Genomic DNA, 19,202 nt, shown 5'->3' on the forward strand with positions numbered 1-19,202 from the left:
ATTGGTTGCAGTGGATCATTACTAAAACAGAATCACCACAGATGACATGCTTATTGCAACAACATAACTGGTACATTCACAGAATGCTTCCCCAGGGACATTAGGGACTTTAGGGACATTAGGGACATTTGGGCCTAATATCTAGTATCGACTTGTATCAAAGTTCTACGTTCTCGTTATACGGAGAGATCCTAGCTAGGAATGTCATGTTAGTATGTGGAGCATGGTCTGACACCGGCTGATAATCTGGTGTTATATTGAAATAGCTTGATCACTTGAGTCTATGTCAATGGTTTCGTGGCCGTTTCGCTTTAAACTTGAACAATTTGACGGCTGCCAGCGCCATCTTGGTGACGAGAACCAACTATCTGCTCTCACTTTCTTTCTCCCTGGTGGAGATCTGTGTCTGTCTGTTTTAATTTGAATGGTATCCTTCTCATTTACACAGGTCACGGGCGATCGAAGGTCGTTTTATGTTTCAAAAGGGTAGTGAAATGAATGTATAGTTCAGTTTTAACACACAATCTGTTTATAATGAAAGTGGATGAACAATAAAAAAGTGATGGTATGTACATTTGGCGGCGAGAACATGACAATGTTTACCTTTTCAAAAATGGCGCTGTTTATGACGTCATCGGGAATCTCTTCCGCCCACGTGACCGCTGGGGAAACACCCCCTCGACTATGCGACTTGAAGCAATGGTCTTCACCTGGACAACCCGAGCATATCAAGAGTGAGTACATGATTTTACGTGATCTTTTCATCCTTATCGATTATAGCGTCCCTGACAGACATAAGTGTCATTTTCTCTATTAAACCAAACATTTCACATATTAAAATGGTAACGATGAAAGGGTCGAATGCTCAGGAAACGCCCCCTTTTGTTTTGTACATTTTCACGTTGATAATATTCACATGCTTTGCTTTATAAAATGTGTAAATTCTTGGGATTCAACATTGCGTGTAGGCATATTCTGTATTAGTAAATGAATTGCTGATCGATATCTATTTTTACCCCGGTCGCATAGGTACAAGTAAATATTTAACCACTCATTATAAACCTAACGATCGAATATTTCCGTCAGACTTGTTTAGCTAATTTTCGCTAAACGCGTTCATATAATATCAAACCAGGATTTTCTTTGTATACGCTGTATGCAGTATCTTCAGGTTATATGCTTGTGCATTTTTAAACCTGCACTCATGAACTACGAATAACCTGTGTCTCAGTATGTTGGGGTTGACACGGGGACGGGACCTAAGACATGTCAACGAGGCCCACGTATCTGTGAGATAGTTCATATATAACCATCTGTATTGTATCTGTCATTACTTTTATCTTCTGTCACAGTCAGCGATATATGGACGACAGGGATAGATTTAGCAATGACATTTGATTGAGACTTGGAAGTAAAACGCTTATTGATTAGGCATTCGGCACCTGTATATTCCTTGCTCCATGCGATCAATATATAACAAGGGAATTACCAGTACATGTATGATCACAGTCTATTATTCCCCGCCGTGTCGTGACTTTCAGCCGTACTCTTTCAAACGGCTATTTATCTCCCAAACGTTTGTGATACTAAACCCGACATAACATGTAAGTATTATCACAATCCCTGTGACATATTGTTTAATTATCGCAGTCAGCATTGTTAAACAATGCTGCAGATGACCCGACAGGAACATTATCAGCGTTATGTCAACACTTCGACTGAGGCTGAGAGAGATTGAAAGGGGAGGGGCAGTCATGATTCCTCTGAATAAAGTCATGATTGTATATAAATATAAACATGACGGATTTTGTTTGCAGTATCAGTATTAGACACAGGTCACAGGTCATTAATTCAGCTACAATAGCTTTGACCTCACAGCTGACGATTTCCTCTTAACGAACCAGTAGATGCACGGTACTATACGTCCGTTAGTAGTGTGTACAAACCAGTACCACGTAGTGCAATACAATAGACTTTCCAAATTATTTCCTTCTATTATAAAACAGAGGATTATAAGGCAAGTATTTCCGATTATACAATTTAAGGACAAAAGCGTCACGGCTATGTCACAACAATTCGTGACGTGTGTATGTTTACAAAACCTCGAATACTATTTCATTCCTTATCACGAATTTGTAGCTTGACTTCCTGGTGAACGATATGTTGTTAGACGTGAAGTATTTAAGTCCTTGTTGATACCAGCTAATACCTAGATGTTATTATACAGTGTTACAGGCAAGTTCAATTTCTGCTACATTCACTTAATGTCATTTAATAATAATTCCTCAGGTTTTCAAATCGGTAAAGATATGTAAGCATGTTTAATATGATATTTAGGATTACTCTTAAAAGGAGAGTAAATATTCATTTTATGCGGAAAGCTCGTATGATTTGAAAAGGGCGAATGAAACCAGGTGATATATATATATATATATATATATTTCTTATTTTTCGTTCCAGATATGGGTGGAAGGGTAGACTGAACAATGATATCTGAAGTCCGATACAAAGCCACTGACCACCCTTGTACGGTGTTCACCTGGGCAGCTAGGGATGTCAGCTCAACGCTACCTGTAATCAATCACCTGCTACTCCTGTGAGCCGACTTCCCTGACGAATCAGCTGATTACATGACGTCACGATGACCTCAGCGGGTCACGGAGCTGTGTTCGTGTTGACTGTTATCATTCAGTCCTCCGTATATATCCATACATCTGACGTCACTCCATCTTGTAATTACACCCTCACGACCACCCGGGGGGTGATCCGCTCCCCAAACTACCCTCACCCCTACCCTGGCGGGGTAACATGCCAGTGGCACATCACTGTTGGTAATAATGTAAACGCCATCGGCTTAACGCTAGCCATTAAACACTACTCCACGCAAGAAACAAACTCAGGAAGACTGTTTGAGGAGGAACTTCTAATATATGAAGAAAACCCTTCTTTTTCTAACGCGACCCCTGTTGTTTACACGGAGACCGATGATGTTTACCAATCACAACAACAAGAACTCTGGCTGAGGTTTTCATCTGCCCCAAACATCGGCAGAAAAAGCCCGGGGCCAAACGTCCTCGGCTTCGACATCCTATACAGTGCTGTTATCCCTGGAGACAGCTGCCCATCTCGCGACAGCCCCGAAACCCCTTTAAATGCATCCGTTGTTGGCAATAGTACAGTGGGGTCGTTCATCTCCTACAGTTGCAGCCGTGGATTTAGACTTGACGGCGCTCGTGTGACTGTTTGTGTGTTGGGTGAGTCGGGCCAACCCACGTGGTCCGACCCCGCCCCTTCATGTTTGGACACGTGTAAACTTCCAGCTATACCAAACGGAAACACGCAGTATTTAGATTTAAAAGTAAATTCAACTTTAACATTTTTCTGTGATTCGCCATATGTCGTTAAAGGAGGGGATACAATTAAATGCATTCTTGATAACAGAGGAATCCCAGCATGGAACAGATCTTCCATACAATGTGTAATTCCTGATTGTTCTAACCGGATAGTGCTAACACAATGGAGTGGCGCCATAGTGAACCCAGGTTACGCCACAAGTGTTATCAACGCCGACGTGAGCTGCAGTTGGCAGGTCGTTGCTGAGGTCGGTCGGATCATTCACCTTTCATTTCTATACTTCGACCTGCCCGCCGGTAGCACGCTAGAAGTGACGGATACAGGGCGTGAGAGGAGACTGATTGTAAGGTTAGTTGGTGGAGATGCACCTCGAAATGTCACCAGCCAAACGAATGTAGTAGAACTAGAGTACCATGGTCCGGCGAGGAACTCCACTGATCATCAAGGATTCTACATACAGTATCAGATGGGGTCTCTTCCGATCATCTTAGATGACGAGCGCAGGGGATCTAGAACACCCAATCTACCTCCGGTAAGTAAAACAGCATAAATATGCTTTAGTTGTAGTGTTTTCACTTCACGTTTTTTACAACATCTCACACATGCGCGCTCGCACACACAGGCAGACGCAGTGACACAGACGCTCGTATGTATGGGCCTGAGTATGTGTATATGTTGAGGCGTGGGCGGGTAAATTCTCTGAATATCAACCTCTGTTGTCCTGCAAAGCCCACCATGAACACCGTGAATTCTTTTCTATATTTGAATACACGAGGTGCTTTTGTATGTTAAGACAAGACAGATCTGTGATGATAGATTGTGGAAGTTCACCATCGATTATACGAGAAGCTCTAGGGGGATGTATTTCACTCTGACGTCATTTACCCCCAAAGTGAATATACACCCATTCCGACTTAGTATTTTCTTGATAGGTACAAGTCTTACCACATGGATTGACACGAAAGGCTGATTATCTGCCGTATTGTCTGAAAAGCAGGGTTTCATTTACGTACATTTTTATTTATTTCCGTTAGACAAGAATATTTATTGCATGAATACATGGATGCTAGATTTCTTGACAAATGCAGTATTTTGTCAGGAACTAAATGTGTTCGTACACACGTATATGCATGACAAGATATATGGAAGATGCATGACGAGATATATGGAAGTTGGCGCACATTGTTTATAGGCGCACATAACTGTGACACAATGAAAATGAAACTCTCCTCCAGACAAACATTTTGTCACCTAGAAATGCGATCAGCATGACATATGACGTTTGTATTCCCTGAGGGTATAATGGTTTATACATCCCCTCTCTTGTAAATACGTTCAGGCGCTGACAGCTGATGCCTATCAATAAATCACTGAAACTGTCATGTACTTTAATAACATTAACACTCACTGATAACCACATGCATACAACGCGCAGTGTTGGGTCGTCCTATTCATTCGTTCGTTCGTTCGTTCGTTTGTTTATATATTTTCCCTGATAGTCAAGGCAAATCGTACATGAAACTAGTACACATATTTCTGAGATGTGTATCAGTTTAGAGGCTATCATGGCGTTGATATTGCACAACGCCCTCTGTTGGGATAACATCGTGTAATAATATTCTTGTTATAGCCTACCTTTTTTCTGTTGCGGTGTCTTGTGTCCTTGGAGATAAATCATTTTAATTTTGAAGGGGTGACGAGGAAGGAGGGAGGTGAATGATTGAGTTATCATATTAAAGGCTATTATCGTGTTCTCGACGTAATATTTCAGTACAGACATGTCGTTGGTCTCCAGGGCAGCCAGTACGAAGCTATGTATAATGTCTTTGCGTTGAGCATCTGAAGGCTTCATTGTTCGTGACCCTATTACCGGAGTTTTTGTGTCTTTTGGGGGTTTGACGAGGCGCCAGCAGGTAGTGTGTTGTATTTGACCAAGTGGAAACCGGGAGATGTTAATTCTTATAGACAACACCTGTACACTCACACGAAAGAACCTGCCAATACCTCAGTACAACACGCGAGATTGAAAGCCAGCTTTCTATTAACACCACGTCGAGTCGTGTTCAACTCTATTAGAATTACTGCCTTTCAGAGGTAAAGAAGGACCTTTCCCTGAGGAAAAGTGAACTTCAATCGGAATATGTTTAGTCATATTCTTGTGTAGTTTAAGGATGTGGAAGGAAATATTGATTTGATATTGGCAATATTCAAATTCCAGGCTATCTACAATAAATAAAACACGTACAGATATGGGCAAAAGTGATTGTTCACTTCGTTTGTGGCGAAAAAAGCTTTCCCTTGAAGATGTTTAATTTTTTATTTGAATACGTTCGCTTGACAGCGACAATATGGAAATATCTTTCTAGAGATTTTTATTTATTTTTAAAACTGCGAATTCAACACATATTTTGGATTATTTTCGGACGTGTCAGCTGTTTGAACGTCTCTTTCATTTTTAACGCGATATCATAAAAACGACATAAGGCCTGTCTGATCCTTCCTGATTGATCAATCGTTTGCATATACGTTCATTTTAAATATCAATTCACATATTTGGGTAGACGAGTTACATTGTCTACAAACATCTATCAGGAATAACAGAGACCATATACCGGCATGTGTGGGAATAACACGTAGAATGTTTGTACGTATACATCTTATATTATCACGCCGCTTGCCTGTGTTCGTTATGAGAAGTCAGCACGGAGATGTATTGTGTTATAACACAAACAATCAACTCCCTCCACAGTATGAGCTCGGCTAGTAGAGCTTGTGATACCACTTCACATGTCAGCACCCCGTACCGATATACTGCTTCCGTACACACGGGCTGATCTGACTTTAAAAGGTGGACTAATCTTGACATAAATGACAGACCCAGCTGGTTTGAGTCAAGCATTCCATGGTACATTTTTGCCTGTTAAGTCATGTTTTATTGTGCTTTGAAACTTTATAACGTACTGACCGCACTAGTGAAATAGCGACAGTATCTCAGTATCCAACAAACACGGTGGTCGATCTAAGTTGAGACAATTTTCTCTGCAGATTTACGTGCCTTACGTAATATCCGGAAGGACGATCGTGGGTTCGAATCCTTCATTCGCCCTCCTTACGAGGTCTGTCAGCACCATCACACAGTTTCATCAAAATTCATAACCTCGAAAGCCGTGGTTTTCCCCACACCTTCAGTTGACACACTATGATAGAACTATAGAAATACCTAACTTGTGGCAGTTTAGAAGTGACGATTTACTGTATAGAACAAACGCTATGGGTAACAACCTCTTTATTTCGTGTGTGCACTCACGTGCTATTATTGCCGAAAGCTCTGCTATGCCAAACCTAATCAGACACCGGAGCCGGGTCGATTCCACGATTCCAATTACTTGTATATGATAAGCATTTGCTTTATCACCATCAGACTGCGTCACCCGTCATCCTTACATGTATATGATAAACATCTGCTTTCTCACCTTCAAACCGTGTCACCCGTCACCCTTACACGTATATGATAAGCATGTGCTTTGTCGCCATCAACTGCGTCACCCGTCACCCTTACATGTATATGATAAGCATGTGCTTTCTCACCTTCAAACCGAGTCACCCGTCACCCTTACACGTATATGATAAGCATGTGCTTTGTCGCCATCAAACTGCGTCACCCGCCTCTTACGTCATTGTTCCGTTGTTGCAGACCGTCTGATTGTGTCGTTAACAGTAAATCAAATCTGCTGGGACTGCCAGGTTGGCGAGTCGTACCCCCCCCCCCCCTTTAAAAGTACAGCAAACCGACATTGCCGTAGTGATTGGTGTACACTCCTTCTCATTAACGAGGACGTAAAGATGTCACAAGCTTCCTAAAAATTCCAACCAAATACTCGTAACTGTATAGACTTTCCCTGTTCCCGTTGTTTTGACAATTTGTTCTTCGGTCATGTGGTTGACTGCTACTGGTATGCACGCCATGCGTGCTGTACATTAACACACAATGGGGGAATCCATATCCTCGTGTCCTGTACATTAACACACAATGGGGGAATCCATAGCCTCGTGTCCTGTGCATTAACACACAATGGGGGAATCCATAGCCTCGTGTCCTGTACATTAACACACAATGGGGGAATCCATATCCTCGTGTCCTGTACATTAACACACAATGGGGGAATCCATATCCTCGTGTCCTGTACATTAACACACAATGGGGGAATCCATATCCTCGTGTCCTGTACATTAACACACAATGGGGGAATCCATATCCTCGTGTCCTGTACATTAACACACAATGGGGGAATCCATATCCTCGTGTCCTGTACATTAACACACAATGGGGGAATCCATAGCCTCGTGTCATGTACATTAACACACAATGGGGGAATCCATATCCTCGTGTCCTGTACATTAACACACAATGGGGGAATCCATATCCTCGTGTCCTGTACATTAACACACAATGGGGGAATCCATAGCCTCGTGTCATGTACATTAACACACAATGGGGGAATCCATATCCTCGTGTCCTGTACATTAACACACAATGGGGGAATCCATATCCTCGTGTCCTGTACATTAACACACAATGGGGGAATCCATATCCTCGTGTCCTGTACATTAACACACAATGGGGGAATCCATAGCCTCGTGTCCTGTACATTAACACACAATGGGGGAATCCATATCCTCGTGTCCTGTACATTAACACACAATGGGGGAATCCATATCCTCGTGTCCTGGATTACGTACTGTCCTGCATTAGAACCACGTGACTCAGCTCAAGGCCGACGTGCAATAACCCGGCAATTGATTTTACCTTTGAAGTTCAATGTTTATAGAAATAGAGAGAGTGTTAACAACAAATCCGCAAATATGGCATCCTATTGTTTCACAAACATAATGTTTGTACGTGGATATGAACATTTGTACGACGCTGGACATTTTTCAGTTTGACCATAACGCTATTGTATCCTTGTTGACTGAGCGACAAGTTCAGATGCCGAGAGTGGGTTTAAATAGGTAGGGAATCGATACGAGACATAGCTGATGAGAAAGCCAGTTTTGTTTAATTAGGACCTGTTAAGGTGCCCTGTCAGATCAGTGTATGTGAGTAATTGGATCCAGAGATGGTGAGAAAGGCGCAACACGACCAGTGTTGGTCGTATATACAGCCCTATGAAAGGAGTTTAGGCGTTCAACTGTTAATCTGCAGATACGATAACTGTATATAAACTGATTTTATTATGTGAGTGATATGTGTTTTACGCCGCTCTGCGAGAAATACTCGCGTAAAGGTGAAAACAATCTCCTGAGTTGTTTACCAAGGCACGTGGATAATCAAGGCTGATGCCCTGGCTAATGTCGTACATTTTGAGCACACACACACACACACACACACACACACACACACACACACACACACACACACACATATATATATATAAACTGAGTCAAAAAGGAAACTTCACAAAATGTAATTTTTAAACATAAAGAATAATTTTTCTCTGATGATACACTTATGTATCCGAAATGGGTTCCCTATCTTCCGACTCTAGAAAAAATCGTTAGGAAAACCCACTCAAACCGATCCATTCGTCGTGCAAATGACGTTAGTGCCAAATCAGGTTTTGCACGTGCAGTCGACCACGTGATCTTCGTATCTAAGTTTTCTTCATTTTCACGTGTTTGCAGTTTACAGTTCTAACGGTACTTTAAATGCCACGATTGTCAAATGTGCAACGTGAACGTGCCGTTGGCATGTTGCAAGCGAGAAGATCAGTTATTGACGTCGCAAGAGCAATGGGATGCAGCCGTCGCACTGTGTATGACTTACGAGGTCGTTTGCAACAAACTGGCAGCACTTCTGATCGCCCAAGGTCGGGTCGTCCACGCGTGACGTCACGAGCAGAAGACCGTCATATCGTCCAACGTCACCTACGCGACAGATTTCTGTCGGCTACACGAAGCAGGCCTGAGGTGTTTAGAGGTCGACTGTCCTCACGGACCATTCGAAATCGGCTGCGGCTGCCAATCTCCATTCTCGACGTCCATATCGTGGGCCAATATTGACGCTCAACGTCACCTCCGATGGGCCCAGAGAGACTGGAATTGACTCGTCTTTAGCGATGAATCCATGTTTACTCTAAGATTCGCAGACGGCAGGCATAGAGTCTGGAGACGACGTCGTGAACGGTATGCCCAATGTTGTGTATAGGAGGTCGACAGATTCGGGGCCGGAAGTTGCATGGTGTGGGGTGCTTTCTGTGGGAACAACCGTTCCCGACTTCTGGTCATCAGGGGAAACCTCACAGCTCAACGCGTTCCTTTCATGGCGGCTCATGGACCACGTCTACAGTTCCAGCATGATAATGGACTCAACGTCATGGACTGGCCATCGAGGTCCCCTGACCTTAATCCAATAGAGCACGTTTGGGATGCACTTGGGAGAAGGCTTCCTGGTCTTAGGAACCATCCTCAGAATTTGCAGAAACTTGGTGTTGCCTTGCAAGAGCAATGGCGCAGAATCCCCAACCACGTGTTCACAAGCATCAGGCAGTCGATGAGGAGACGATGTTTGGCACTGGTGAATGCGCTGGTGGACATACACAATATTGAACTGAGGAATTTCGAATTTTTATTCTTGTGACTTGACATTCTGTATACCTATGTTTTCGGACGGCGGTGTAGTCTAATGGAACTGATTGTGGCACTGTCAGTGTATCGAGTACATCACACAGATCTAAGCAATGAAATAGTAACAATTTAACCATGTTACCATCTCTTGTTCATTTATAGTACCCTGAATAAAGAATGTGAAGCTTCTTTTTTGACTCAGTACTGAGGAAATGAATGAATGATATACGTTAATGAATGAGTAATTGAAATGAGTGAATGAATTCTCGTGCTATTACCAATTGCATACTAATGCAGTTAAGGTGTTTGTCAGACGTGGTGAACCCTTGCACCATTCCTGGTTCACTGGTTTTACTGGAAGTGATCCAGGTGAAAAACAGGAGTACCTCAATAGTATAAAAGGCTAGGTAATCGTAACTACCGGCACAACTGAAACGATTTCACCATCTTTGTCGTCGTCATTGTCGCTGTCGCACTAGTACTTCAAACAGACGTCCTATTTACACGTGTTATTACAGTATACGAAAAGGGTTATTACGATTTGCTGCAATATTAAAATTTACGTCGCAACAGTTGGTTCAACCCTGCATATGTGTCTATATGTAGAGATTACACAGTCGATAGATGGCTGTGCCGAGTGATGATAAGTGACTTCCCCGCCATGACACTGACCCCGGTCACCTGATGTAGCTGGGGACGTGTTGTTGCATGTCACGTCATGACAACAACAGCCGACTGTTGAGTGTACAGTAATCCGACTCTAATGTATAGGGCGGGTACATTATTGAGGTCGTTTGGATATTGCATGACCTGGACAGACAGACAGACAGACAGACAGACAACACACACAAACATATAATACATCATATGCATATAAAGTATAAATAAAATATGGCACGTACGGCCAGTCGCTCAGCGTCTTGTGTCAGACACATTATGCATATTGGATATTGGTCGGCTAGGGCCGTGACTTTGTTTTCAATATTGACAGGTAGGGTATGTTGTTGTTTTTTATCTATTTTATATCCAGTGTTATACCAATCCTATTGTCTTGCGACACAGTTCAAAATTCATTATTCGACCTGTCTGTTCCTCTTTTACAGTCAGTAGTATCACTGCCATTCAGATAACGTGTTTGACCTTCCACACGACTCCCTCCCATACATCTCTGTGCATTTCTGTCAACAAGATGTAAGCGTCTCTATCGTGTAGGGAGGTCTAGTATTTCAGGTCCACGAATCTTCGATACCTTCCTTTGACCATTCTGATCCAAACTGATATTTCAGAAAATTGACGATTTATTGACCCCTGTTTTGGGGGGTGGATGGTGTAACATTATACATTAAAATAAGTTTCTTCTTTTAAACATAAGTTACAGTGAAACAGCTAAGGGATATGCTAGGTTAAATATAGTTTGGTCGACTGAAGTCATCAACATAAACAGAGGGCTAGGAGAGCTTGCCGTTTGCCATAAAAGTGACCTTATTTCGGAATATACATTTCATTTCGATAAAAAAGGGACCTCGTCTTCAACTGCAATATTCTTACAAAATTTGCATAGTCCTTGTTCAAGAGGGGTTTTAGGCCGTGAAAAACAATCAAGATCAAGAGGTAAAGTTCCACATCGTATAGTTTGACCAGGGTTCTTCGTTCCAACCTATTGGAAACAGAGCGGACATATGTTGATAGTGATACAGAGGTCTAAACGTCAGCCTTAACGTTCGTAGTTTGTTGCCGTTGCAACAGACAGTATCACCCCATAATTGAGGAGACCAGTCAGAGTGATCAATATCGAATAACTTCTCTTTTGTGAAAATAAAATCAATTAATGAAAGATACAGCATATCAAGAAGAGGTAAATATGAAAAAAATAATTGTAGAACTTTGCTATCCTATGACTTACGGGAGGAAGATGGCCAGTTGCTTATAATACTATCGGGCCTAGAAGAATGTAGGAGTTTCCAATAACGGACAGATTCAATACCATGTTTTTGAGGTTAGAAAAAACCCAACCCATCTTACCTCTTACGGCTAAGCTCGGGGCATTACGACCTACTCCCAAAAAGAAACGGCATGTCGTGTTTTGAAAAGCATTTATACAACTGAATTCACGTGTTCCCGAAATAACAAAGCCGTACGGCAGTATTGGGTGAACTAGGTTATCATAAACACATAATACATCCCAGCAACTGCTTTGAAGTTACTAATGAAAATACCCAGTGCTCTTCATGCTGCGGAATAGCTGGAATAGTGCAACGTCATATAACAGCAAACACACAAGCAATCCTTAAGAGTTCACCAAGAGTCAGCACCTCCCACAAGACCTAAACCCTGTTATCAGCCGTCAGTTTTAATCCAGAAATTGTAGAACATTATTTTTCCCAACCCTTCACGAAGTCCATCAAGGGTTCTCTTTATGTTTCCTCTCCTAACCCACGCCACGCCAACTCACCCATTTGTTAAGTTCAGAAACCTAGAAACAAAGTATGTCTTCGACTTGACTTGCCAAATCCCCTTCCGCCTCCATCCAATCACGGAATCTTTCTGTTACAGATCACAACGACACCGCCGGTGACGTCCCCAAAGCCGGTGACGACGTACGTTGACGACGACAGTGGGACAGTGAAGATTGCCGTCGGGGTAGGTGTACCCGTGTTTATCTGTCTGGTTGTCATCTTGGGTTTGTATCTATGGTACAGAAAGAAATACCCCGTCAGGATGATTATAGGCCGAGAGTTCGGCAAGTTCTACAATCCCGAATACGCTACAAAGGCCACGTCCACTCTTACGCTTGTCAGAGAAGACGCTGAAGACTTCTTCAATATTGCTTCGCGGGCTACGTCAAACGTGAGTTTGGTAATGGACAAAGAATCCGGTCCTCATTATGTGAATGTGGCTTTTACAAACGACCATGACGGGGTGACGTCCGGTGAACTGGATGACACGGAGCACCAGCCATTGGACCAGGATGCTGAAGACCGGGAGTTGATGAAACGGAAGAGCTATTTGTTTACTCACATGGATATGTTCGACGGGGATGAGGATAGCAGGAAGGAAGAGGATTCCTCCAGCGACTCAGGTTCTGTGTCCCACAGCGATAAGAGTCACACGTCCAGAAGGACTCAAGATGTTGTTGTTACCGTTGAACAGGAACAGGAGGAAGAACAGGAACATGTTGCGGCTATACAGACGGAGGTTAACATCTCTCAGTCAGATGGTTTTAGTACAGTTGGTTCTAATTTAAATAACAATTTCCCACACAGGAAATTGTCTCTGTCAGCTTTGATTGAAAGATCCAGAGACAGACGAGCATTCACGAACGAAGAGCCGAAACCCAGACGTCTTTCCTATGATGCTAGCATGTCCGTAAGAGGTAGGTCTCTCTCGGCCAAAACACCAGGCGAGGTGACTTTGGAGGCAGAGAAGCTTACAGCTTTGCTCAATATGTCGAAAGGTAGCTGTTGGAGTCGCTCACTTGCAGACGATGAAGAGGACGAACACGCCTCCGAGGCAGTAGACAACACACCTGGACATTTACGAGAAATATCAAGTGACAATGAGGAAAATCAGGTTGAAAACCAGAGTCGAGGAGCTGTGTATGGCGACAGTGTTGACAATATGGAGGTAAGGAATGTCCTTCAGGAAGATGAAAATGTGAGTGTTTCTCCCGAATCTACGGTGGTAGCTACTGAAGAGGACAGACATGAACAACCAAACAAGGATGGAGAGACTGAGGACTTAGTAAACATCCAGGATGGTGTGTATGAAAAAATAGTAGTGAAAGAGGGGCATGTTAGCGATGGTGAGTTGCCTCTAGTGGTAGGTGCACCGGTGGAAGGTTCTGAACCAGAACAGGACATCACTGGGCGTACAGATGAAACGGATGCTGATTCTTCTGGAAAGGAGGAAACAGATTCAATAGTATCTCACACCAAGGATGGACAGCAATATTCAAGTGTTTCTGATTCCGAGAGGGAATTTGTTCTGAAGGATGAAATAGATTCAGTGACATCCCAGCCGAAGAATGATTCTGAGAAGGAATATTTCGCGAGGGCTGATGTAGATTTAGTTGATCCAAATGACACACGGCATTCTGCTACGGCTCCTGGACAAGTCTCTGACCCAAATGAAGAAAGCAGCCAAGGGGCGCCCGACACAGTAACAGGAAAGAGCGTAGAATCATCAGACGAGGACGATCAGTTAGGGGTAGACGTTCATGTTAAGACGGCATCGCCGAGAGATCCACCTCCTCCGGTGTCCGAATTATCTCGGGAGTTTGACAGAACAGATATACCGGGTGAAGGGGTTTCTCACACTCATCCAGAAAATGTAAGCGACAGTTCTGAATCTGATAAACCTTTTGCTTCATCCTCTGGTTTAGGTCATACCGACGATGAGGAGAAGGTCCAGTCACACCCAGAAAGTGTGACATTAGTGTCAACTTCATTTCATGATGGGGAGAAAAGTGATGGACATGTTGATTTTAGGCCCACATCCAACAGTTTCAAAGAAGACGATTCCGAAGACGACAGTGTTAGCGAGTCCTCGACTTCTAGCAATGTTTCTGGGCGTTATGATTTTGGTAACCCTGTTCAGAAGTCAGACGATGAAGATGAAGGGGAGAGAGGGGGAGAGAAGGAAGTGGGGAGAGACATCCCACATCCACCACACAGTCCTGATTCAGCAGATGGTGTTGTAGCCTTCAAGCAACAGGAGGACGACGAAGATCGGTCAAGTGTTGTGTCTGGTTTCGAACCAAAGAAAGAAGCTGGAATAAATCTGGATACAAGCTCCATATCCTCCTTGGATCCGTCCTTGTTAGATACATCAGTAGAGTTGTCCACTTCATCAACGGAGAGCCCTGTTCCCCAGAAGCGCTTCTCACATCCGCCTACAACATCCGACCAGCCCAGGAAGGTGTTGGCCCCTGTGTTTACTATCGGGGATGACGACGACGACACACACAGCGACGCCTCAAGCGACTCCGAGGAGGAGGACAAACCCAGGGCCTCTATCAGTAGCATCATCAACACCATCAACCCGATGCCGGGCATTGAGGAAGAGTCGGACAGTGATGAGGGACGGTCAAGATCTTACAATATCAGCGGGGTGGGTGATGACGCGAGTGAATCTGAAGAGGAGGGGTTGCAATTCACGGACGATGACCTGCTAGCTGAGCTGTCTGACGGCTCGAGTAAAGACGGAAGGAGTGATAGTTCACACAATGTCAAACTCACTCCAGGCACGTTTGTTTTCGGCGATCCTGACGATGATATTGATGTGTAGTAGTGTTATTAATAATGATGCAGTGTCTTATCATTATTTTACTTTGCGTGGACAAAACTGCGAGTTCGTTGGACGTGGATATCACTTGCAACATCCTTGTAAGGATGGTGGGAACAACATGGTACCAACTGAATGAAAGTGCCTTACCTAACACTAGTATGTTCTAACTTCCTGTTCCGTATGCGGAAGACATAGAGGGTGAATGAAGGCACCATATTGGAGCGGGTTGTAGCTCTGAATCGTCTCTGTGAAGCACTGTTCGAAATCAACTAGTCACTTTAATCAAAGTCACTTAATCCGTTTCTAGTAAAACCTTGTAAGGAGATTGGAGGTATGTATGTTCTTACAAACAAAACTTGCCCAAGGTTTTTCAGTCAACAAAACATCCTTCATTGTTCATCCCTATGGAAATAGTCCGTCTTGGCCCTACCACTGTTTTGTTCGTTTGGGATGAAATGAAGTGTATATGATGTATTTAAACAGGAGCAAAAAAGTGCAAGATAAGAGAAAAGGGTTAGTATTTCAACAAATAAGTACCCGTCCAAACTCTCTCAATTTTTCCATTTAAAATTGTTCCCTTAGTTCTTCCCTTGAGTATATAACATAAGGGCGAACATCTTATTTACCTACCGTGTTGCACGACGTGGACTGTACCTCCACGTGCCAAACGTAGTGATTCAGAGGGTGTTTCGTTTAATCAGAACTGTTTCAGTGACGTAAAAATCGTAGCTATTTCCACGTGATATATTGGTTTAAAGGCGTTTAATGCTGAGGTAGAATCCTGTTGCCAGTAGTGGCATGTAGAAGATACGATCCCATGATATTTATACATGTGATCAATATACAGAACCGACACGCCCATGCAGTGTTCCTTGTACAGAATACGAGTCAGGTTTACTTATTTGTGTGATTTATGTTTAATGTGTATGTAAAGTATTGCCTATGTTATAAATACTTACAGAAAAACCAACGAGCATCGAGGAATGGCGATGAATCTGGTCTGGAGAATATTGACAAATATATTGACTTGAAAATGTGAAGTGACATGTCATATTACATCATTGTTGACATCTTATCTAATAATATTTCCCAATGTTCCTACAGTTTGGCTCACAGTGTCATACTATACAATGGACCTCACGCTATGAACAGAAGGCTGACGTGGCGAGGTTACTCTGTAGAGGAGACACTTCCTTCACTTTCTTCCTAAATATGACAAAGACAGATATATAGAATGATGTAAGACTCGAGGGACAGATAATCCGCCATTCCCGGGTAGTTCGTTGGTTATTGTTCCACGAATCTTGGATAAGAGAGTTACACAAGTTGAGGGGAGGTCTGTCTCAAAGTAGAGTTGAATAAGGTTGTCATATTTTTATAAGGCGACGACAAAGTGTTGATGAATGTCTGTATTTGTATATGTCCGCGTCCTTTTATATAAAAGTAGCAATTGGGTGCTCATTCCGAGCGCTGTTAAATCTCAAAACGAGGCTTACAATCAGGGTAAGGTGGCGTGGCTGGCTACTCAGTCGATGTTTTGTCTGGGGTGAAAGATTTAATCAAGACTCTTTAATCATTGACTCTTGAGGTCATCTGTTATTTTTAGTCTTTGGTATCGTTCAGTGGCTTTCTCTTGTTGCATATCTGCCAAAATACGTCCAAATATTTGTTAAAGCTAGGGAAAGTGGACAAAATAATGTCGGAATATAATCCAACCCTATCAGGAGTGACCGAGTATCGAATGGCAAATACCTCTACATTGCTCATTGATGCCATAATCTCACGGGGGATGGACTTCATCTTTCATTTCCCCCACACAAATTAGGTTCAAAGCGGTGATATTCCAAAATCACTCGTTTATTACACGTGTTTAAAGCGACCTTGGAGTAAATGCATTCACAGCTTTACATGTTAAAGAGGCGTAAATCCCAGCTCACTCAGTTTTGATCTATCGCTTTTGAAGCATTAAACCTAAGCGGGTATCCACCTTACCACCTCCTGAACTACTGAAGTAGCTTCCTGAGTCTGTGTCAGTTGATGACATTCATAATTCTTATCGTGTGTGCCCCGTGATCCTTTCCTGGTCAGCCTTCGTTTGTGACGTGACTGCAAACAGACATTTTACGTATGCATCAATCACTTTGTGGTTGCTTTAGTGTGAGGGTCTGTCAGTGTGTGTGTTCGTGTGTGTGTGTGTTCGTGTGTGTGTGTGTTCGTGTGTGTGTGTGTTCGTGTGTGTGTGTGTTCGTGTGTGTGTGTTCGTGTGTGTGTGTGTGTGTGTGTGTGTGTGTGTGTGTGTGTGTGTGTTGATTAACGATCCCTTCCAAAAATTACTGCAGCAGCTAGCTAAACCACCGAGCCTTACCTACCGATGGTAGCTGCCTTCAACAAAAGTAAGCATGGTGATCATTCTTACGTAGAATCTTCACCTACACAACTGAGTCAAGAACGTCTTTATTACCTGCCAAAATCCCTGGTCACAATATATTAATAGTCTCAATAACTGTCTAACAAATACACGATGAGAACTGTTTTCTATATTTGTTCATGTAGAGATAGTTGTAAACTGGCCACATGTTACTTCAAAGGATGTTATTTTAAACTCTCAGGTTATATATTTTACAAATCTTGCATAATCGTACCCAACTGTGCCTTCACAAACATATAGCTTTCGCTGTACCCCACCTGTACAACAGTATTGTCGTGTATGATACTGACATCCAGCATGAGCATGTTTAGTGTACAGATATAAGAGATACATTGTTCGTTATCTATATGTTACAGCCAAACTGTGAAATCAGCAATTTCGTGAAATGATTAAGAGGGTCTGCCATTTTGCGTCATTTTGTGTAACAACAATCATTTTACTTCAGTCACCTTTATGTGGTGGACAGGTTTGTGATATGTGGCTGCTCTGGACACAGCAAGCGTGAAACAAACAGGTGTAAACAGTCTCTGCCACAATAGTTCTGTCTGTTAGTGACGATAAGTGATGTTCAAATTGTGATCCACGCTGTAGATTTAAGTTATGAAGTGAAGTTTCAAGAGATTTTATTGATTTTATAATGATTGTTGCTGAAGAAAATGACGCGAAAAGGTAGACCCTCTTAGTCATTTCACGAAATGACTAAAATTTTAGTCATTTCACAATCTGACTGTACCATGTATACGTATACATAAACAATGGTTACAATATCAGCATACACACGTTGTTGGAATATTAATGAAAGTTTGTTTATCCTGTGGTACTTAATAGAAAAGACGAAAGGTTACGACAAGGAATCGGGTGTCTACTTATCTTTGTCTTTGTGGAAGCCGCGTGTCCCTCATTGACTTGTATATATGATTATGTATGTGTGTTTATTATGTTTACTGGATATATGTTTCAGTTGTTTTGAAATAGAAACAGATGAGAATATCTCCTCATAATATTTTCAAATAATTGTTATTTTACTAGTGCATTAAAATAGTGCTTAATCATGCATGACTTAAATTCGTATATTATGTAAATTTACTTTTGGTCACGTAGAGGGCAGGTTGGTAAAGCTTTCAAATCAAGCACCCGGGTTCGATTCCCAATACGACTGTAATGGGGGAACTGTCGCTAGCTGTCACGTGACTACCATACTAATTCACTCACAAAGCCGCATGTGTTTCCTCAGAACAGTTGTCACATATGGTTAACATTGTCACCGTCTATATACCGTCCGTCTGGCAGATATTACCGTTTAGTTATGTTGCCGTTATCACAGAAGATTAACCTGTCTAAACATCTACGTAAGGTAAGAATGATCATCTTTTACAAGTAACTGTTCAACTGGATGAAAATGTGGCTCAGCGGCAAACATATTCACTGATATCTGTTATGTTGATATTTAAGCATCGTATTCATTATTTATTTCCATTAGAGATATATAACACGCAGACAGATTGAGGGG

The 19,202-nt window shown here is 42.5% G+C and overlaps 1 protein-coding gene across 1 annotated transcript; it reads left to right on the plus strand.

Moving 5' to 3' along the window:
• Nucleotides 1-2,641: 2,641 nt before the first annotated feature.
• On the plus strand, nucleotides 2,642-15,410 carry LOC137287437 (dentin sialophosphoprotein-like). Its single transcript, XM_067819707.1, has 2 exons — nucleotides 2,642-3,886; nucleotides 12,532-15,410. The coding sequence occupies exons 1-2, from the start codon at nucleotides 2,642-2,644 to the stop codon at nucleotides 15,262-15,264; spliced, it is 3,978 nt and encodes a 1,325-aa protein (XP_067675808.1). The 3' UTR covers nucleotides 15,265-15,410.
• Nucleotides 15,411-19,202: the final 3,792 nt, after the last annotated feature.

The sequence above is a fragment of the Haliotis asinina genome, chromosome 6, assembly GCF_037392515.1.
Source record: "Haliotis asinina isolate JCU_RB_2024 chromosome 6, JCU_Hal_asi_v2, whole genome shotgun sequence".
Classification (NCBI taxonomy): domain Eukaryota; kingdom Metazoa; phylum Mollusca; class Gastropoda; order Lepetellida; family Haliotidae; genus Haliotis; species Haliotis asinina.

What these genes read in the sequence shown, in the direction of transcription:
- LOC137287437 (XM_067819707.1), top strand. Translation starts at nt 2,642, where the DNA reads ATGACCTCAGCGGGTCACGGAGCTGTGTTCGTGTTGACTGTTATCATT. An exon ending in GAACACCCAATCTACCTCCG is followed by an intron (nt 3,887 to 12,531) that starts GTAAGTAAAACA and finishes TTTCTGTTACAG; the next exon opens with ATCACAACGACACCGCCGGT.